General features: G+C 43.3%; 2 protein-coding genes across 4 annotated transcripts in view; one reads left to right on the plus strand and one right to left on the minus strand.

Moving 5' to 3' along the window:
* Positions 1 to 9,784, plus strand: part of LOC311101891 (beta-galactosidase-1-like protein 2) — a 32,432-nt gene extending 22,648 nt beyond the window's left edge. For all 3 annotated transcript variants that reach the window (XM_084143128.1, XM_084143126.1, XM_084143127.1), the window contains exons 10-19: positions 76 to 219; positions 861 to 941; positions 4,108 to 4,214; positions 6,049 to 6,195; positions 6,307 to 6,378; positions 7,009 to 7,087; positions 7,259 to 7,346; positions 7,755 to 7,869; positions 8,088 to 8,204; positions 8,512 to 9,784. In XM_084143128.1, coding sequence (XP_083999254.1) covers positions 76 to 219; positions 861 to 941; positions 4,108 to 4,214; positions 6,049 to 6,195; positions 6,307 to 6,378; positions 7,009 to 7,087; positions 7,259 to 7,346; positions 7,755 to 7,869; positions 8,088 to 8,204; positions 8,512 to 8,598 — 1,037 coding nt within the window. In that variant the 3' untranslated portion in view covers positions 8,599 to 9,784. The remainder of the gene's footprint in view (positions 1 to 75; positions 220 to 860; positions 942 to 4,107; positions 4,215 to 6,048; positions 6,196 to 6,306; positions 6,379 to 7,008; positions 7,088 to 7,258; positions 7,347 to 7,754; positions 7,870 to 8,087; positions 8,205 to 8,511) is intronic.
* Positions 9,785 to 12,639: 2,855 nt separating this feature from the next.
* On the minus strand, positions 12,640 to 21,769 carry LOC311101892 (galactosylgalactosylxylosylprotein 3-beta-glucuronosyltransferase 1; the record flags this gene model as incomplete). Its single annotated transcript, XM_084143129.1, has 4 exons — positions 12,640 to 12,726; positions 13,921 to 14,217; positions 18,858 to 19,369; positions 21,658 to 21,769. 4 exons carry the CDS (start codon positions 21,767 to 21,769, stop codon positions 12,640 to 12,642), a joined length of 1,008 nt encoding a protein of 335 aa, XP_083999255.1.
* Positions 21,770 to 22,440: the final 671 nt, after the last annotated feature.

Here is a 22,440-nt window from a genome sequence, read left to right on the forward strand (position 1 = left end):
ACCAGGTCTTGTAATTCTACTCTGTCTCTATGCCCACCAGTAGTGAGTTCTCATTTGTCACCCTCTCTTTGGCAGACATGGTTGCTATTGTGACGGAAATCCTGAAACAGGACGCATCAATCAATCTCTACATGTTCCACGGAGGAACTAATTTTGGCTTCATGAACGGGGCCTTTGCAATTGCCACGCTCATGCCTAAGCCAATGGTAACAAGTTATGGTAAGTTCTATTTGGATCTTTATATTACTTGCTGTCCGCTTGTTTTAGAATCAATGTGTTCTCATAGTTTACCTTGTTATTTCTCTTTATTGAAACATACCTCTGATAAGGATGTTACATCAGCCAGGTATACAGGAATTGTTAAAGTAATGCACAGTCACTGTACTGTTAGTAAAGGCCAGTAGATGGTGCTGTCACTCCTCCACAGTGCTTGACCTCAGGCTGCATTTTAGCACTCATTGCATAATTCATTCATCAGCTAATAAAATGCATGGGAAATGTAAATGAAAGACGGCATGATGGGTTTTATATCCTCTTTGGGACTGTTGACATTGTAATGACCTCGCTCCTCAGAGGAGAATGACATTGATGTCAAACACAGTAACAATGGCACATTGGCACATGCTCTTTGACCTTCAAGTTTAACAGTAGTCTGTCTTTACATTTGATTTCCTCCACTGCCTCTTGCCTCCATCCAAACTCCTGCAGCCGTATCTGTCAAGATAACCACAAAATATGTCTCCTGCTGGCTTGAGATGTTTGATAGGAGCAGAGTGAAACTCATCGGACACGGGAGGAGTCATCCCCGCCTCTCGCTCCTCGTGCCTCTTGCTGTTCTGATAGTGGCATTATCTTTTCAGATTACGATGCTCCGTTATCTGAGGCAGGGGATTACACCACCAAGTACACTCTTCTGAAGAATGTATTGAGCCGCTACCACAGTGAGTGTCGCCGTGAGGGGCTCTTCTTTGTATCTTTCTCCAAAGTCACTTAGTAAGGCCCTACGAGGAACATTGAGTCTGTCTTGCCCAATCAGAGATGAGTTTGTGAGATTGACGCTGGGTATGGTGGACTACAGGAGCGTTTCTCAAACTCGATTCTGGTTTAGGGACACGCCCCACCTCCCACTCCTCAAACATACAGTCAGAGCAATCTTACATTTATCCAGCCTCCCAGTAAACTAAGATCTTCAGGGTTATCTTAACATGTTTCATCCTTACGTTGTGCAGTATTTTGAACAATGAGCATTGGCGTGGATGAGAGCGAGCACTAAAGCGTCTGAGAAAACCTATGTTCTATTCAGCACCACATATACATGACCTAATTCTGTATTTATATCCTACTTGATATCTGCTATTGTTTGGCTCTCAGCTCAAATGAGTTTCATGAGTCATGCATACCTTGTGTAAGTAAGTAGCCTTGCACAAGCCTTGGCGTTTGCAGGCCGGAATGGCTTATAGGAGCAGGAGCCTATCTCCTGTTTCTATAGCATGAGGCACCTTAATGTACAAGTACACCCCCTGGACAGAACGCTAGTCTATCACAAGGCTTTAGGCTCTCAGCTCATATGAGTTTCGTGAGTAATGCGTACCCTGTGGTCACAGACTAAAACATTATCTCTAATAATTGTCCATGAATAGAACGAAAATACTGTCTAACACTTGGTTTAATAACAACATGAAATAAATAGTATTGTTCTTCCAAATGGACAATAGATGCTGTCGGAGCAGTGGTTAAAAGCCAAGGTAATACTATTTGATTATGCATGTGGCAGGGAGTCCAACTTGCACAACATTCTTTAAATTGAGTTCAATCTTAACCCAATTCTATCAAAATTCCAATCCACTGTAGAATCCAATAACATGAAAGTTTCAAGTTTATATAACTGCAGCTGAAGATAACTTTGTCAGGCAGCTCACACAATATCAAACAACAGCAAAAGTGTGAAATGGCAATTTGCTCCATAAAAATACTTGGCTTGTAAACTCAGAATGCCATTTCAGGGCGAGGTGATTTCTGCCACCCATTATCCCCTTTTAGTGGCCCAAATGTTGAACTTAGTGTTATTCCACCAATAACCCCCAGTGGCTGCAGGTTTCTCTAAGTGCTTCAACACCTTAAAGAGTGCTGGAGGACATCTCTTAGAGAGCAGCAACTGTCAGCTCCAACAGTTGTAAAAGGTACTACCAGCTGGATACTGGTGTCAAGCTCAGATGTTTTCCCAGTAATTATCTTAAAAGCCTGGGTTATTTCCTGAATCACAGATGTTTTCCACTTCTGTATTGATCTGGAGTTGTCATTCATCACATACCACTGTATGCAGAGGTCAAAATGATCATATGAAATGATTATGTTGTGACAAAAATAAATGTATTTAATCTTGTAACTGATCATTTATATTATTATCTAGCAATGGCACTGTCTGAATAAAGAGTTCATTTTCAATATATAACTCCAGCTAACAGTTAGGGCTCTATTTTAACAAACCTAACGCAATATAATGCTGTATATAGGTTTAGGGGTTGGTCCGAAATATTTTTGCTATTTTCACTATTACAGTTATTGCCGCACTTGCTGGCGTTGACTGGGTTTTGATGAATAAACATGTTGTGGGGTTGAGGCTTTGGCCCCTCAATGGCCAATCAGAACGTGCTCCATGGCGAAATATGTGGTTGCTTCAAGTTGTGTATTGCCTTGGAATCAACTCCAATTCCAATGTTCGTCCGTTATAGTTTGTTAAATGGTTTACAGAAACGAAATAGCAAAATGTAGAACTATCTTTGCTAAATACGTTAACTTGAACCCATTTGCAGTCTACATTGTTCTAAGTAATTGCGTGGCTTCAATATCATTCACACTGATATAGGAGCTAGGCCTACTGTAAATTGCATTATGGCTGAGCATGGACTTGCCAAACATTGTCAATAAGCAAGATTCAATTAATTATTGACAAGGCCTAAAAAGAGAATGAATAATTCTAATCAAATTCTAAACAAAACGAAACAACAACTTGTTTCAAATAGGCTATGTCACACTTACAGGCCCCATCATTTCTCCCCGTGGGCATATAATATTAAAACAACGCAGACTATGGAGGGTTTTACGCACATCCAAACTTTTCACAGTAGCTGGTCAAAGATCCAATATAAAGAGAGAATGTCCACTCACCGTTATACTGCTCCCAAATATATATATATGTTTTATTTACATTTTAGTCATTTAGCAGACGCTATTATCCAGAGCGACTTACAGTTAGTGAGTGCATATTTTTTTTTTCATACTGGTCCCCCGTGGGAAACAAACCCACAACCCTGGCGTTGCAAACGCCAAGCTCTACCAACTGAGCTACACAGGACTATTTTTATGAACATCATCGGAACCATTTTACAGATCACATCACATTCACACATCTCCAGAAGTTACATTGCATGCACAGACATTGTAACAATAAAACCAGCAAGGTGAATCATTCTAATAAGATTTGTTGTAATAAAATGCAATGAAAAACAAGCACGTTTTTTTTTAACAACAATAAATACATGTTAAATGTAATGATGTCATAAAAAGACACTGCTGCGGCATTGCTGTTGAATCAGCCTTCGTTATAGTAGGCCTAATGAAGGGCTTAGGTTTTGAACATATGAAACGGAAAACAAGCACTTGTTACAGATAACTTCTAAATACGATGTTCACCGGTATTCACCTGAGGTTCTCATCTCTCGTTTCATGACCTGCATGGGCCTGCCAACAATACATAGATAAAAAGGGAATGTCAGCACACTGTTTTACTCCTCTCAAGCGTTATATTTTAATAATGGTTTAGTGATTAAGATTTATTTCCAAGTGGTCTCAGGAGCCAAACCTTTTACCGACAGTCTTGACTACTTCGCGATTGCATTTGACAGGGGAAAAAAGGCCTTAATTGAGAGCGTTTGACACTAGCGCCGCTTTAACGGCAGCTGAAAATAGAGCCCTTAGAGTGCATTGATATTCCTACAAACCCTCCGCTCATGTTGGTAAGCTCAAATGTCCCATTTTTGTCTCAGTTCCCCAAGAGACACTCACTCCCCCGCATGTTCTATATCTGACTATGTCTGTGTGTCTCAGGTGAGAAGCTTCCTGAGGTTCCCTCCCTCCAGGCCAGGAGAGTGTATGAGCCTGTCGTCATTCAGCAGCATCTGTCACTGTGGGAGAGCCTGCAGTTTACTGAGAAGGTGAGCAGCTAGGGCCCAAGTAGCATGCTGTCTGCTGTGACCTGGCCTGGACTCCTTGGTTGTATACAGTTGCACTAGACTTGGTTGTATACAATATCACTAGAATTGGTTGTGTACCGTATCACTAGAATTGGTTTTATACGTACCACTAGAATTGGATGTATGCTGTATCACTAGACTAGACCTCCTTACATGCTCTCTTCATTGTTTATTTTCTGGGCAAACGTAGCAGTGCGTCTCGTACTTGCGTAGACCATTAATTATTCACTAGCCGTTGCTGTAATTTGCTCCCTTCTGAGACGACAATTACTTTCCCACCATCTAGATCCAGACACTTGTAGAAAGAATGTATTTCATAATTATGGTAATTGGCTGTCTAAAAATGTATCTTGAACTTTATATTATACATACAGTATTCATACCCCTTGACTTATTCCACATTTTGTTGTGTTAGCCTGAATTCAAAATGGATTAAATATATTTTATTTCCTCACCTATCTACACACAATGGGAGATTTTAAAAAATGAAATTTTAGCACATTTATTGAACATTATATACAGAAATATATTTTCATAAGTATTCACACCCCTCAGTCAATACTTTGTAGAAGCACCTTTGGTGGCGATTACAGCTTTGAGTTGTCTTACGTATGTCTGTATCAGCTTTGCACATCTGGATTTGGGGATATTCTCCCATTCTTCTCTGCAGATTTTCTCAAGCTCTGTTAAATTAGATGGGGAGTGCGGTGAGTAGCAATCTTCAAGTCTTTCCACAGATTTTCAATGGGATTCAAGTCTGGGCTTTGGCTGGGCCACTCAAGGACGTTCACATTCTTGTTCTGAAGCCATTCCAGCATTGCTTTGGCTGTATGCTTGGGGTCATTGTCCTGTTGGAATGTAAATCTTCGCCCCCCAGTCTAAGGTTGTTTACACTCTGAAGCAGGTTCTCATCAAGGATGTGCCTGTGTTTGGCTTCATTCATTGTTCCCTCGATCCTTACCAGTCTCCCAGTCCCCATAGAATGATGCTGCCACCACCAGTAATTCACGGTAGGGATGGTGTTAGACAGGTGATGAGCTGTGCCTGGTTTTCTCCAGACGTAGCGTTTGCATTCAGGCCAAAGAGTAAAAGTTTTGTCTCATCAGACCACAGAATATTTTGCCTTATGCTCTGAGTCTTTCACGTGCCTTTTTGCAAACTTCAGGTGTGTCGTCATGTGCCTTTTTCTCAGGAGTAGCTTCCGTCTTGCCACTCTACCATAAAGCCAAGATTGGTGAAGTGCTGTAAAGACTGTTGTCCTTCTGGCAGGTTCTCCCATTTCAGCCAAGGAACTCTGTAGTTCTGTCAGAGTGCTCATTGGGTTCTTGGTCAACTCCCTGACCAAGGTCCTTCTTGCCTGGTTGCTCAGTTTGGTTGTTGGGTAGTTCTGTATTTTTTCAATTTCCCAATGATGGAGAAACAACTGAATTGGCTTCAGGTGGACTCAAATTGTAGTGACATCTCAAGGATGATCATAGGAAATTGGATGCACCTGAGCTCAATTTGGAGTGTCATAGCAAAGGGGTGTGAATATTTATGTAAATTAGATATTTCTGTATTTCATTTTCAATACATTCGCAAACATTTCTAAAAACATGTTTTCACTTTGTCATTAAGGGGTATTGTGTGTAGATGGGTGAGAAAAAATCTATTTAATCAATTTTGAATTCAGGTTGTAAGACAACAAAATGTGGAATAGGTCAAGGGTATGAATACTTCCTGAAGTCACTGTGTCATATAATATATAATCATGTCAGATTAGATAGGATGTTGTTGTTGTTTTGTCCTACGGTAGCCCTTGAAGTCAGAGGGGCCTGTCAACATGGAGAACCTTCCTGTCAACAATAACAATGGTCAGTCCTATGGCTACACTCTATATGAGACCACCATCAGCAGCGGAGGCCTTCTGAACTCCAAGAAAAATGTTAGAGACAGAGCCCTGGTGAGTACAGACAGACACAGCTACATGACATTATATCATCATTATTTCATGATATTAGCATGATATATGTCAGTAGATTATTTGTACTAATAAACTTATTTTGTCTTCTAGGTCTTTGTGGACAAACTCTTTGTTGGAGTTCTGGACTATAAGACGCTGGAGTTTGCACTGCCTGATGGAAAGGTATAGTGATAGTGTGTGTTTCGGGCGGCAGGTAGCCTAGCGGTTAGAGTGTTGTGCCAGTAACCGAAAGGTCGCTGGTTTGAATACCTGAGCCGACAAGGTGAAAAATCTCTCGATGTGCCCTTGAGTAAGGCACTTAACCCTAATTTGCTCAAGGGACGCCATACTACTATGGCTGACTCTGTAAAACAACACATTTCACTGTAGCTATCCGGTGTATGTGACAATGTGACAATTTAAATTGTATTCAGGCTATAGGTGTGCTGCTGAGCTGCTTTCGAAACTGGCTAGTTAATATTCAACACCATGTTAGAGGTGAAAGCCTCTGGTGATGCTGATAAATGCGTTTGTCACTAAGGTGCCAGGATTACGCCAACAGAAAGTTTTCAGACAAATGTTGTTCTAACAAGGAGGAATCACAATCACTAACTTTACACCTGCCTGTTATTGGAAAACAAATCCATGCTGCTTTTCTATCACACAGCAGCAGATTGGACTTGATCAATTATTATCTGCAGTCCAACTGAAAGCCACGTTTCCTCTATTGTCTTTATTTAGTCTACTTTGCATTGTGGACTGTAGATAACACCTCCAATTGTTTCCACATCTTTTATGTACTTTCCATTGAAGGGGGAGAGAACATTGAGTTTACTCGTGGAGAACTCTGGGAGACTGAACTCTGGTAAACTCCTAGATGAACAGCGTAAAGGTAATTCGATAGTTTCACTTACTGTATCTGGGTCAGTATTAGCCTTGTGGTTGTATTACTAGACACATCTATTAGTAAATAATTTCAGTATAGGTGCTCAAAAACAGCTAATTAACCACTGAATTTAGAAAATCAAAGACTGCCTTATTTCAGCCTTGGCTTATTTTGCAGGTCTTGTCGGAGACATTGAGTTGAACAATACCCCGCTACGAAACTTTATCATTCATAGTCTGGATATGAAGCCTGGCTTTGTAAATAGGTTTGTACTGATCATGTACATCTTTCAATTTCCGTCCTCATGTTTATTTGTTCTGTTCTGAGTCTCTGTCATTGCTCCTGCCTAGCTCTGATTCTGTTGAGTTGATTATCTTCTTGGTTCTCACTGAGCGTAGAATTACAATGCCAGATTGCAGAAATAACATATTTTTCATGTGGTTTCCCAATACCATGTTAAAACCCCATTATAATCAGCTGGGAAATTAGCGCTGTCTTGAAGATGCTTGCCCACTGATCAGAAGTGGTATAAAACCATTTATATATCCACGACTGAAGCCATGCCATTGTACACTCTCACAAATGATGTTGTTACATGAATAAATATGACGAGGAATCGTATTAGTCAGTAATTTCCTGTGTTATAATAGGTTGATCTCCTCCCATGTTTCAGACTGAGTGCAGCAAGCCAGTGGAACTCTGTCTTCCAGAAGCCTTCCTTCCCAGGGTTCTTCCAGGGAAAGCTGTATGTGGGCGGCCATCCCAGAGACACCTTCATCAGACTGCCTGTGAGTAAAGCAGCCCAACAGGCTCTGTGGTTATGAAAGAGAGCACCACCTGTCCATACTGTTTATTGATGCATAGTGTAGTAGGCCTATCTCTGGTTTATTGATAGCTAGTGTAGTAGGCATCACACATCAGACCAACATAGTGATGAAAGAAGATCCCAGAGAAACTCTAAACTCTGATTTTCAAGTCACTGATTGCAGTGTTTTTTTATCCACAGGGCTGGAGTAAAGGAGTGGTCTTTATCAACGGGCAGAATCTTGGACGCCACTGGTCCATGGGCCCCCAGCAAACCCTCTACCTCCCCGCCCCCTGGCTTAACCAAGGAAACAATCAGGTACTGATGCCGTAACTGTTACTGCCTCTCTGTCTCTAACTGGTTCCCTGGAAAAATCTCTCACACCCTCCACAGGAGTTCACCCAGATGCCTCTGTTAGGAACATCACAGGTCAACAGTTTTGATATACAGCTATAGCGGCTGGGCCACCCCGTGGGTTTGATGATATTGAACTTGGCAGTGCTTTGCGGGAATAGTCCTCAGGCGACTTCTCTTTCCTCTGAACATGTTGTCTCCACGCCTCGGCACCCTACTGCTGTGTTGACCTCTGCTGTGTTTCAGAGCCTTTTGTTTTTGTTGATCTCAGGTCGTTGTGTTTGAGGAGCAGGAAGCTGATGGTAAAATCCAATTCGCCATGGAGCCTGACCTTGGAATGACTGTTGACGTACAGTGAGGATGGCCTGGTGGAACGGAGGTATGGTTAGGAGTTCCATCCTCTCACATTTTCATACTCTGCCTGCCATCAGGGACCTAGCTGGATAGCTACTCAGAATCGATGCACATCACTGCACATGGCATTTATATCCTGTCGGGAAGACCCAGCCTCTGAATGATCCAGACTAATTAAGCATCCTACTATATCTTGCAAACGTAGCTGTGCCTTCATTATATTCGATGGGTCACTGCAATATCTGTATTGCAATGTACAGTAATAACTGTTTTGTACTTGTTGTTTGTGTATTACCTTTACATATGTGTATTGTGAGAATTTTGTCAGAGGATACTAATTTGGAGATTTCAGGTATTTTAATGTATAGGTGTTTGTCCGGATTCAAGGACACATCTACTTGCACTATATTGTATTTTCTTTGATTGGACAGCAAATACATACATTGTTCTTTTGAGATGAACCAGTGACGTGTGATGGTGAAATAAATTGAACGATCAGTGCAGTGGAGACTCTCAAATACAAAGACATTCGTCAAGTACTTCACGTTTCAGTTGTTTATTTGTCTTGATAAATGTAATATGGTATCTCTGAGATGGAGTCATGAGGAGAAATTAACAACCTTTAGAGTTACATGCAGAAGAAGTGATTCACACAAGGATGGAAGATGGCTGTGGATCAAAGTAGGTAAAGGAAGGGGGAGTGGAGGAAATTGTGATTTGCCCTAAGAAAGCATTTAGGGCCTAGTATGAGCCATCACCTTTGTTACATTATGTACTGTATGTACCACTACGAAGCTAAACACGTGATAAGGCTGTTCCATTTCATTAAGCCGTTTCTGACTGTCAGAACAGTATCGCTCGTTAATTGAACTGTGAGAGTGTGAGAAAGACAGGGATGGAAGGAGAAGTTTGAGTTTTGTACCATCAGAGTACTACAGCTAACTTGATTATTTAAGTGATTACAACAGTGTAGGAGCAAGCTCCATTAAATGTCCAAGATATTAAATTGTACTTCCATTATGTATAACTAATCTCTTATTGATGTCTGGGTTCATCTCTGCAGGGCTCTCTAGACAGGCCCAAACATGTTTCCTAAAATCACATTAATGAACACAATCAATTCTAAGAAAGGTAATTGAAAATGAAGGATATTGATAGCGATTGAAGTCAGATCAATACAGAGTTGATGGAAAATAATGAAATGTTTTGTCTCAGTTTGTTGATGTTGCCCACAAACCTAAATGTGACCTCAGAAGAGCTTGTCTGTGTGTGGATTCTGAACGTCAGTGGGTAAGAGGCAGCGATGAGAAAAGAAGGGGGTGGGGGCAAACATGGACAAAGAAATGTTCAATTATAATTCAATTTGACAAGAGGACATTCATACTTCAAATAAATACATAAATAAATATATTACTATTGACTTTTGCATAATAGACAGACTTTACTTGACATTTTGAAGAATGGAAACAGATCAGAAGACATTGATTCTTGCCTAATGATCTTAATGGTAATTTGCTGTGCAATCCAAAGGCTGAAGATGAAGTCAACATGAAGATTAAGAGCCACACACATTGTTTGATCTCAAAACATTAGGTTTGAATTCCTCAATGAAACAATACTATTTAATAGAAGTGATCAGAAATTACATGTTGGTATGTCCATTTGAATACCAGTACCTGATGGGGGAGCATATTTTTTGGGGAGCTGTATCCGATGGGGGAACAGTACCTGATGGGAAAACTGTATCTGATCTAATACTGCTTTGGATAATTGAATAGGCCATAACTATCCTGGTCATTGATCTCCCTTTTTCATAGTTTGCCATTAGTGTCTTTCCCTACATTTGAGGTATAACTGAAGGATACATTAAGAAATTGAAACGGACATGAAACCATAATACTGTAAAGGTGTAGCTGAGCGTAACACCAATTCCATTGTGCTTGTCATTACGTTTTGCCTTCAATTGCCAAGAATTGTCACAAAGTGTGTCGCAAAACTAACTTCAACCCGTATATGGTACAGTTTTGTCAGGGCAAGAAACTATGATTGAGCATGCATGGATAGAATGGTGTTGCAGACTGGGGTTCTAGCATGGGGTATCATACTATTAGTTGTCCAAAGCAGATGATCTTATTCTAGTTTTTATGGTATATTTGATTTGCCTTCTTACTCGCCTACAGTTCATAGACCCATTAATGAATGAGGGTTGTTTCTTGGAAACATTTTAGCATGATTGTCTGTCTGATAAAAACTGAGGTATACAGTAACATTTCTACACTGCAGTGGGCTTATAGATGTAGCTGTGGTATGAGTGCAAATATCTAACTTACGTAGGCAATACGCACTGTGAACCTGGATGCTTATGCACATTTTACTGTATATCTCGACTGTCAGTGCCTTTAGCTTGGATAACTTCAATTACTTTCTTTTGTCCTACTCTACTAGTTAGCTACTGTGGTTATATAAACCAGCATACTATATGGCCATCTGCCAAACTGCTCATCATTGGGTAATGGGAATACTATAACATATGCACAAAGTTGGGTTAAACCTAACGTGGTGATGTGCTGTTATACTGTCCATGTCATGTGATGGAAAAACAGGAGTGCTATGCTTGTTGTCATACAGTGAGGTGTTCTTGGCAATGCCTAAGTCAATTCATAGTTTTTATTTTACATTTATATAAATTCAGTAGTTACATTTTATCTGAGAGGACCTTACTATGAGTCCTCTAATTGTTCCTGTGTTAAATTAGTATGTACATGTGTTGCCATTTAGGATCACCGTCACTGGCGCTTTTGAAGTGCTAATTTCAGTTTTGGGACTTTGACCTGTAATATTGTGTCTCCCAAGCGTTAGGAGCCCATCTTGATGTCAGTTATTTCAAGTGAATAGCTTCAGTACACTGAATTGTCTGAGAATGACACTGAAAATGGATGGTGCCCCAGCTTTAGCTTTCAAAATGGAGGCCTTGAGTAAGTCCGTAGTATTGAACTAGCAAGAAAATGCATGAAAACACACAAAACATTTTTTTTTTAAATAAAAGAAAACATAGTTTTAGTTATACAAAAAGGACACTCCTTCCCTTTTTGAACTTTCAGTGTTTGCTGAAAGTAGAATTGATCTTCTGAGAGATTACTTGTTCGGATTCTCCATGATTATTAGGTCTGAAGACGTGGAGGCCATTTCAGTACATGTCTATTAAAGGTATCCGGGACTCAGGGTCCAATCAGATCCTTCAGTCTCTTACAGACCCTACTAAGATCTCAGGATCTCATCTCCTCCCCTGTAGATCCTCGTCTATAGAGGGAAAGCCAATGGATATCTCATTAGCCTGTTCAGGCCAGTAACATTCCATCTCATTGGCTGCCTAGCTCCCTCTCTCCCTGCAATGTTGGTTGTGCTGTCTCGTGTTAGGACACTACAGACGCAGTATGGTGCCATGCAGGTTCAGAGAGCATCGATCTCCCATTGATCCTTAATGGCTCAGCTCTCACCATCTGCTTCATGTTGGTGCTGCTGGCAACATTTAACCTGATAAATATTGCCATCTTGTACTATCTGTGCTTTAATATGATACATTTGTACTGTTTTAATCCCGATATTAAAAGTGTTTAGTTTCAGTCAAGGGGATTAGGATTTGGCCCCTGAGGCAGTCTTTTCTGAGATGATAAGACATGAACACTGTTTGCACTGGGAGATGGTCTTTTTTTCTTCTCAGGGTCCATATTAGACAACCACCTGGAACAGAGAGCATGGACTCACTGAGAAATTACACACATTCATAATTAAGTCAATTTGCAGTACAGATCAGTATAGTTGTAATAACGCTTACAGTTATTAGTGACCTTAGCCCAAAAATGTGGGTGTCTGTAAAAGCAATGGATAAGTCAAACAATATCCCGAAATGTGCTTATCATTGGTATACCATTTCCCTGTTCGCCAAAGGTCATACAAATATTTTTTATATACATTTGTAAAATAAGTCTGAGATGTGAACTCAATTGAATAATTTGTCTCTTTACCATCGCCCAAGAAGACAACTTCAAATCTCCACATTGGGGTCTGTAAATCCTTTCTTTCCCTCATTTACCAGGACAGGTTTTTCCGTCCTAGTGTGCCAAACGAGAATCTGTAGAGAAATATCAGAGAAAATAATCAGCATCAGGCAGCACTCTCACGATATAACACACACCCATCCACTCCTCCACTCTCCTCTCTCCTCTCCGCGTGGGCTGTGGTGATGTTCTTCTGAGCATCTACTTCTAGATATAGCAACAAGAGCAGTACAGATGGTACAATTGGAAACCTATCTATAACAATGTACTCCGGCGTGTCAGCTCGGCCCTGCTCAACATTATATGATAGTGAATAGAGAGTGGCCGTATTGGAAAAATAAGTACTTGCTCTTCTTTTTGGCTCTTTGTAAGGGATGCTGCTCAGTTCTTTTGGGTGCGTCACGTACCGGTAACTATAGCCCCAATCAAGCCTTTGGAGTGGGATGATTTGGCCCTGGAGACTGGATACACATCCAGGAGATTGATGGTGGAAATGAATCGACGTATAGAGCTCATTTTCTTCCTCTCTCCCCTCAGTCTCTGAGCAGCCCTACCTTTCATCTCCTCCACCTCAGTAATGAATTATGCATGGAGCATGTTTGAGCTGCCTCCACCCTGAGCCAACTCCCACTTTACCCAGGTGTAGATGAGGTTAATAGTCACACTTGCGTCTGAAGAGGTAGATTATAAGGAGGAGAGGTGCAGGAGCACGGCTCATCCCTCTCCCTGTGCTCATCTGGGCTGAATGCATGCTAGGACGCCCCCTGCTCCATTCCACCCCCCTCTTTTCATCTACTCCCCTCCAGGAGTCCTGAATATAATCAGGCTGAATATCCCATCCTGTAAGTGTGAGTGGTGGTGAGCTAAGGCCCCTGGGTGACTCCTCTCTGCCCAGGGAGAGGCTTAGCAGCTGGGGCTACGGCCAGGGCCAGGCAGGGAACAGCCAGGTCGGAGATGAAGTGGGCATGAAACACCACACCGTGCCCTTAAGCCTTTTACAATCACTCCCACTATGTGTGGGGAGCCTGCCAGTTACCTAATCGATCCGCTGACATTTTTAGCACCTGGTTATATATGAAGTTGTTTTGGAGAGAGTGAACTTGCCACTGCCTCTGCACTAAAGTTGGATCCTCCAGAGGATCATCAGAGTATGGATTTCACATTTGCCTGACATTATATAAAATACCAATAGGTAAAATGAGGATATTATGGTGTAAAATGACAGAGTATAACATGTAAAAAGAAAGCATCTATTTTGCTCTATCTACCTTAGTGCAATTAGCTGCTTTGGGCTCCAGGTCGTTGAGTGTGACAAGCTCCCGAAGCAGACTGCTCTCCTGGTAGCCTCCCTTCACTCCCCGCAGCTTGAAGTAGGCCTGGGGCTTGAAGAGAATGAGCCGCAGGTTGATGGCGAAGCCCGCCATGTCGATGGCAAAGGGCCGGTGAGGGTCGAACACAGTCTTCCAGCCGTACACCTTCCCCGCTGCGTTGACCTTGGGCGACTCGTACCGCAGACCACCAACGAAGGCCACGGGCCATACAGATACCTTCCTTGTTGACCTCATCTGGATAGACAGGAAGAGAGGACAGAGAGAGTTACTCATCTTTGTGCTGTTTGTATTTTTAATTAACAGGATCAGTGTATCAGTGTCTATACGAGATGTGTCAAAAAGGCAAGATACAGTAATTACAGGAGACGATAGTTTTCATTGCAAACAATGATACAAATAGAGCTGAAGGCTACGTTGTGTATGTTGCATGTATCACAGGAGCCATGCAGGGCCACCCTGATGGACCCAGCCTAAGAAGAGCAAATGTGGACAGAGCTAAGTGGGTTTGAGGACCAGGGCCATTACAGAGAGTGGATGGGAGAAGAAGAGCAGGTTGGTTGAGGAGATGCTTGAAAGGTGCCGAGCCTCTTCCGTTCCTCAGAGGCTCAGATTTGTCCTTTAGTCTTCCAGCATCAAACGATCTCCCGGCCGCCCGCTCTTTGTCGACTGTAATTCTGCGCCACTGGCAGCGAGAGAGAGCCGGCCAAATCATGAAAGGAAGTGTTCTAATAAGGAGGGCTGAACTGTAGAGTCATTTATCCACACTCAAAGCAGTAGCAATAATACTGGTGCTGGTGTACTGTTGTGGAAGTGTGTAGCAGGGAGAGGAGATTTGTCTGGTGGGTGGGTGGGTAGGACAACACTGTGGAAACAGGGCTCACTCTGTGTGTGTCCCAGTATTCTAGCCGTATCTGATGATCACCCATCAGCCCAGGGGATCAGAGAGGAGACGTGTGTGTGAGAACAGGATGGAGGGGGCCAGGGTTTATGAGTGCAGTTTGGAAACACATCTGGGCCACCGAGACCAGGACTCTGCCAGGCTAGCCACCCAGATAACATTTCGCATGATTGTGTGTTAGGGATGACATCACCCTCTCCCAAGGGTCACGTGTGATTTCTGTTCATTAGAAAACTGACTTTTATCACAAGTTTAGATCATGCATCTTTCCTACGAGTGAAATAGCTGTTTTCCTCAAGGGTTTGGTTCTGGAATGAAACTTGCTCGAGCATCGTCAGGGGGGTTGCCCCTCCCCCTCCATGCTACAATGTGAAAATTAATGTTTCCAATGCTGCCACTGACGGGAATCAGTGCTGAAACAGTACCCCATCCCTCCTCAGTTTAGAGCTGAGCAAGTGGAAATGCCACAAAGTGCTGCCCAATTGTCGTGAATTTTAAGTGTTTGTGCTAAATTTCCTGTTGTCTCTCTCTGTCTGTGTGTGTGTAAACTATGTTTCCTTTACTGGGGCGAGGCGAGTGATGGGGGAGGCCCACAGAGACAGTCTGCCTATGTTCTTGAAGTCAGAGCACAACAAAGGAAACTAATCCCAAACTTTAAAGGGAGACGACAGACATCCAGGTGTATTAATCAATCTGGAGCGCGGGAGAGAGTGAGGAGATGGGGATCTGTACTGGTTCACAGAGGCTCTAAAGTGAGTTGTCATCAGAAACAGACTGATATTGTAATCGGGTGATTATACTGCTATAGGTTGATTATCTGTCTTTAATATATGGAATTGATGGCTTAGTCAATAGAGAACACAGTAGGAAATGGTTAGTTCAACTCCTAAACTGTGGCCCATTTTCATCAGTACACCACATGATACCTAAACCAGAAGCAATATCATTCTATTTACCTTTTATATCAAATACTTATTTTATAATCTAAAAAAGTATTCAACTTAGGTGATATATTCTGTTCTAAGTGATCTGGTTCACAATGTTGAATGTGGATGCTGAAGGAGAAGGATACAGAAGGATAAATATGATAAAAATAGATGCAGGCGCTGCCTGTAAATATTCCTTGTGGCTTTGGAAAGGCAACATAAGCATTTTTTATGAAAGCTTAATAATTAATGCACCCCTTTACAGTGATGTTGTTTAACTATGGCAGATGCATATTTCATGAGCTACACTACATGACCAAAAGTATGTGGACACCTGCTTGTCGAACATCTCATTCCAAAATAATGGGCATTAATATGGAGTTGGTACCCCCTTTGCTGCTATAACAGCCTCCGCTCTTCTGGGAAGGCTTTCCACTCAGTGTTGGAATATTGCTACGGGGACTTGCTTCCATTCAGCCACGAGCATTAGTGAGGTCGGGCACTGATGTTGGGCAATTAGGACTGGCTCGCAGTCTGCATTCCAATTCATCCCAAAGGTGTTCGATGGGGTTGAGGTCAGGGCTCTGTGCAGGCCAGTCAAGTTCTTCCACACCGATCTTGACAAAGCATTTCTGTATGGACCTCATTTTGTGCACGGGGGCATTGTCATGCTGAAACAGGAAAGGTCCTTCCCCAAACTGTTGTCACAAAGTTGAAAGCACAGAATTGACTAGAATATAATTGTAGGCTATACTGTAGCGTTAAGATTTCCCTTCACTGGAACTACCCGTAGCTGCTTTGGGCTCCAGGTCGTTGAGTGTGACAAGCTCCCGAAGCAGGCTGCTCTCCTGGTAGCCTCCCTACACTCCCCTCAGCTTGAAGTAGGCCTGGGGCTTGAAGAGAATGAGCCGCAGGTTGATGGCGAAGCCCGCCATGTCTAACCCAAACCATGAAAAACAGCCCCAGACCATTATTCCTCCTCCACCAAACTTTACCGTTGGCACTATGCATTGGGGCAGGTAGCGTTCTCCTGGCATCCGCCAAACCCAGATTCGTCCGTCGGACTGCCAGATGGTGAAGCGTGATTCATCACTCCAGAGAATGGGTTTCCACTGCTCCAGTGTTCAATGGCGGCAAGCTTTACACCACTCCAGCCGACACTTGGCATTGCGCATGGTGATCTTAGGCTTAGCTTGGCTGCTCGGCCATGGAAACCAATTTCATGAAGCTCCCGACGAACAGTTCTTGTGCTGACGTTGCTTCCAGAGGCAGTTTGGAACTCGTTAGTGAGTGTTGCAAATGAGGACAGACGTGCAACGCTCTTCAGCACTCGGCGGTCCCGTTCTGTGTACTTGTGTGGCCTACCACTTCGCGGCTGAGCCGTTGTTGCTCATAGACGTTTCCACTTCACAATAACAGCACTTACAGTCGACCGGGGCAGCTCTAGCAGGGCAGAAATTTGACGAGCTGACTTGTTGGAAAGGTGACATCCCATGACAGTGCCACGTTGAATGTCACTGAGCCGTTCTACTGCCAATGTTTGTCTATGGAGATTGCATGGCTGTGTGCTCGATTTTATACACCTGTCAGCAACGGGTGTGGCTGAAATAGCTGAATCCACTCATTTGAAGGGGTGTCCACGTACTTTTGTATATATAGTGTGTTTTAATTTTCACAATTTACAGCAGAGTCTCTGCCCATGTCTCTCGACATGGAATGTTTCCCATGGTTTGGTTTGGACTTAAAACGGGGTATAGAGAAACACAATTTTGCTGGTTTTGAGAACATCTTGCTTCTGCTCTGGGTGAGAGAATCTGCCTAATGTAGTGTAATGGAGCAACACCAGAAGGTTAGGTTGGCCATTACAGTTCCTTGCTGTATGTATTTGATTCAGCCGTTGTATTTGTAACCTGTGTATCCACATCATATTATTGCCAACTCTGGGCAAGAGTTCATGACATTACACTCATAGAAAAAAGGGTTCCAAAAGGGTTCTTCGGCTGTCACCATAAGAGAACCCTTTTTGGTTCCAAGTAGAAACCTTTTTGGTTCCAGGCAGAACTCTTTTGGGTTCCATGGAAAACCCTCTGGGGAAAGGGTTGTACATGGAACCCAATAGGGTTCTACCTGGAACCAAAAAGGGTTCTTCAAAGGGTTCTCCTATGGGGACAGCAGAAGAACCCTTTTAGGTTCTGGATAGCACCTTTTTTTCTAATAGTGTATGAATGATTTAATTTGTACCAGTTTTCATATTTCAAATGTCAGGTCAAGCTGAACACGCTGGCATCTTTCCATTCAGGTTAATTCAAGTCCAGATCACAACAACATGACATATCCAACTGCAATCTCTTGGATGGATGTCTACTTTCAACCTCTTCGCATGTAGCTGTTATAGCCATCCCCTCCATGACTTACACCTGTTAGCAGGTCGATGAGAATGGTCTGATATTTACTGCTACAGTTGGGTCGGAGTGGTTTCTCACTGACTCTCTCTATCGGTCAGCCCAGAGGCAGCTAGCTCAAGCTCAGCTCTATAGGTTGTTACTCTCCCCTATAAAGAGCGCTGGTGCTGGGTGTAAGTGATGGAAGGCTTCTAGGGAGAGGGAGAGCACTCTGCCTGATTTCCAGGGAAAGGTAATGACAGGCCCATCGATACAGACCGCACCATTTACAACCTGCCCCGTTCACACTAACAAGACCTGAGGCTAATGCCTCAGGGCTCAACAGCATCCATTCAAGCCAATGTGTCTTGACTCAAAATGGATGGCCTGAGGCACTGATTACCAAGTTCAAACTTATCCTCAACCACTGTTGTTGGTAATGGGAATCAAAATACTTCAGGCAATAACTACAATATATTACTACTAGGAGTAGGAGTAGCCACCATTCATGTTAAAATACATTCGATTAATTCTTAAATTAAATTAGGAGCCGTGTAAAACGACAAAAATATGTACATTATGTGTTGTAAACTACCCACTACCATTATATTCAGTGTTACTAAAGTGAATCTAGTGGACTGGACGTGGCCATGAGAGGCCTGTACTGACCTCCTCAAACAGCTCCAGGCTATAGGTGTTGTCATCATCAGCGAAGTAGACAATGCCTGCCTGGCTGCTGTTGGAGTTGAAGGTCTCTCTGAGCCAGCGCAGCGCCAGGTTCCTCTGCATGGTGCCCCGGGGTATCCTGGGGTCCCGCGTGTCCCCACGCAACTTATAGTTCCTGGGAGTCTCCACGTTCAGGTGGGTGTAGTTGAGGCCCGTTTCCCGGAGCATGCGTGTGACCAGCGGGGTCCTCCTCTGAGAGTCCTCCACCAGTATCCAGTGCAGGTTGGACACGTGGAGGAAGGTGTTGGCCAGCCGCGTCAGCTCTGCCTTCTGGACCGGGCGGCTGTAGGTGGGGGTGATGATGTGGATGGTGGGCAGCACGTCGGACCATGGCGGCGGCCGCGTGTACACGTACTCCGTCCTCACCACCTCCACTATGTCCTTATCAGAGGAGCAGTACTCCTTAGAGTCGCTGGCCTGGCCCGCCTCCCTCCGCCCTCCGTCGGCTCCATCATCTGCAGGGGAACAGGAAGACATGTAAGGCATTAGCACGCCCCGGGGGCGGGGTTGCCCGCTGTATAATCTCAGGTGACACAATCCAAGAGGCAAGTACCTGCGAGTCGGTGTCGATGGACTGCAAGCCTCTCTGGTATGATAAAGATCTCTTTTACTAGGTGGTGACAGGCTGCAAAAAGCGAAAGCAGGCAGCGTGAGGTGAGTGGACAACATGGCTACAGTATGGTTAGGGCAGCGGCTCCACTGGCTGCCTCTACTCATTCAGCTGGAACAGCCATGGCAGGGACAGGGTCTATTCCAGTAGTGGAGCTATGATTATGTGGCCCTCATAGCCCTCTATGATGGATAGAATATCATTATTGGATCATTAAGGTAGTTCATTTCTCCCCACATTGTTCCATAGCTAATGGCAATTTTTATCGGCGCTCAGTTAGAGCGGAGGTTCTCACTTCAGACATAAAAATGATATTTCTGCATCACACAGCAGATTAACACAATCTCCTGATGGCCAGATGTTCTGCGGTGGCTGCCAGAAAGCATTCTGGCAACCCCCTGCTCCTTTTAAGACAAAACAAAGAGAAGGCTGCAGATGATTTGTGGACACCTGCCTATATTACATCCTACATTTCACCTTGATGGCAAATGGAAGGAGGCAAAGAACGCTATTGATTTACTGTCACCTTAAAGGCCCAGTGGTGTCAAAAATGGAATTTTCCTGTTTTTTTATATATATTTCCACAATGAGGTTGGAATAATACTGTGAAAACGATGATAATGCTGTTTTAGTGTAAGAGCTGTTTGAAAAGACTGCCTGAAATTTCAGCCTGTTTTGGTGGGAATGAGTTTTGGCCTACCTGGCGACATCACCAGGCGGTATAAGTTAATAATAACAATAACAAAGAGTTTCAAACCTCTCTGCCAATAATGGCTAGCTTTCAGGTTACACATCCCTCCCCTTAGGTTCGTCCAATTAGGTCCCTCACTCAGACCACTCATTTACATTTAAGTCATTTAGCAGACGCTCTTATCCAGGGCGACTTACAAATTGGTGCATTCAACTTAGGATAGCCTCCGCTGTCCTGGCGTCGTGGGGGAGCTTGTTTCACCATTGGGGTGCCAGAGCAGCGAATAGCTTTGACTGGGCTGAGCGGGAGCTGTGCTTCCGTAGAGGTAGGGGGGCTAGCAGGCCAGAGGTGGATGAACGTAGTGCCCTCGTTTGGGTGTAGGGTCTGATCAGAGCCTGAAGGTAAGGAGGTGCCGTTCCCCTCACAGCTCCGTAGGCAAGCACCATGGTTTTGTAGTAGATGTGAGCTTCAACTGGAAGCCAGTGGAGTGTGCGGAGGAGCGGGGTGACATGAGAGAACTTGGGAAGGTTGAACACCAGACGGGCTGCAGCGTTCTGGATGAGTTGTAGGGGTTTAATGGCACAGGCAGGGAGCCCAGCCAATAGCGAGTTGCAGTAATCCAGACGGGAGATGACAAGTGCCTGGATTAGGACCTGTACTGCTTTCTGTGTAAGAAAGCGGCACAGACAGTCCTAGCAAAATTATTGCTTGAGAAATTGCTCTTTGTTAAGAAGCTATTTTTGTTTCTTTTTGATACTTAATTGTTACCCAGAAATGATTTGATATTGAGATAAAAACAGCTGCATTGGGCCTTTTTAATATGGTTCTGTTCACCAGACAGAGTACTGTACTTGACATATCACACTGTTGGTTTATTATGGTCACTTAGGGTCACATTTATGGGGGGGGGTCATAATGTGAGAGTGTGATAACGTCTCAGGCTTGTGTACAGTATGTAGAAGCCACATAAACACATTGACTCAGGAGATTCAATAAAGCCTGCCTGGAAGCCATTAGGGAACAGTGATTATTATTTCAGATGCTGATTAAAGGGCATTAGAAATTAATCTAGTCTCCTTTTGATTTGAAAAGTCTGCTACAGTTTAACTGCTAAATAGATTAGCTGAATGGCTGCTGAAGACCATATGCTGAGAGTAAATTAGCTTTACTCCAAGCACAGGCTGCGGATGGGGCTGCACGAATCAAAGGCCACTTACCAAGAAGTGCATTTTGGATAGCCTTAACTGACAAATGACCTATATTACAATCTGATGACGCACACCACCACGTAGGGATCTATAACAGACCCTGTGGAAGGCATTTGTTGTACTGTACCATGATATTCTGTAACTGGGCATGTGACCTGATTGGATTGGATGAATTGGCTATTGAATAGTCCTACACCATGCAACAGAGGACCTATGAGAAAGTGGAGGATGTACCCTTTCGGATGGCAAGCAGCGGAGCGATTGCGCTTTGGTGCCAAACGGTGATGAGCAGAGTCCACGGTAACACTATCAACACGATGGCAAGAATGTCTCTTCTCTTCGGCATCTCCAGGATTGGTTTTATGTCTCTTCATTACCTGCCAGGAGAGAGGAGGAGCAAGAAACATGTCAACAACAAAGGCCGCTAGCTAAATAATCCACTCTGCATTTTATTTCAAAATGACAAGATATGGTGGGTTGGCTGAGAGAGCCACTGACTTTTTCTACCCTGAGGAAGGTGACAGTCTTTTAGCACAGCAACATAATACCACGTCAATTCTGTTTATCTTCCCGCCATATATATACTCAATTTATACACATGCTGTCAGGCAGAAGGCTTAATTTCCTAAGTGTGAATGCATCTGACACAACATAAGCCCCATAAAAGCCTCCCACTGATAAAGAAATGGGTCAAGAAGAGTTTTAAGCAGTTCTTTCTGCCTCAGTGGAGAGTAGGCAGAGGGAAGTCCTCAGAGGAAATTGCCATTGCTGTGCTGCCTGAGTATCTAGAACTGTTTACAGACGGGCACTATCTGGAACAAATCATTTTACCCCTTTTGAATATGCACATTTCATTGCTTTGGAATATCAGCGATTAGACTGATGGATCAATGTGTTTGTGCTGTGGAAGGCATCCGTGCTGTGAGACTAATATGGTATCATGCACTCATTAAAGCCTATCATAAGCAGACCTATGGCCATATTACAACAATGGCTGTAATGTATTGTGATAAACAT

This window comes from Coregonus lavaretus (assembly GCF_964263955.1).
Source record: "Coregonus lavaretus genome assembly, chromosome: 26".
NCBI lineage: Eukaryota > Metazoa > Chordata > Actinopteri > Salmoniformes > Salmonidae > Coregonus > Coregonus lavaretus.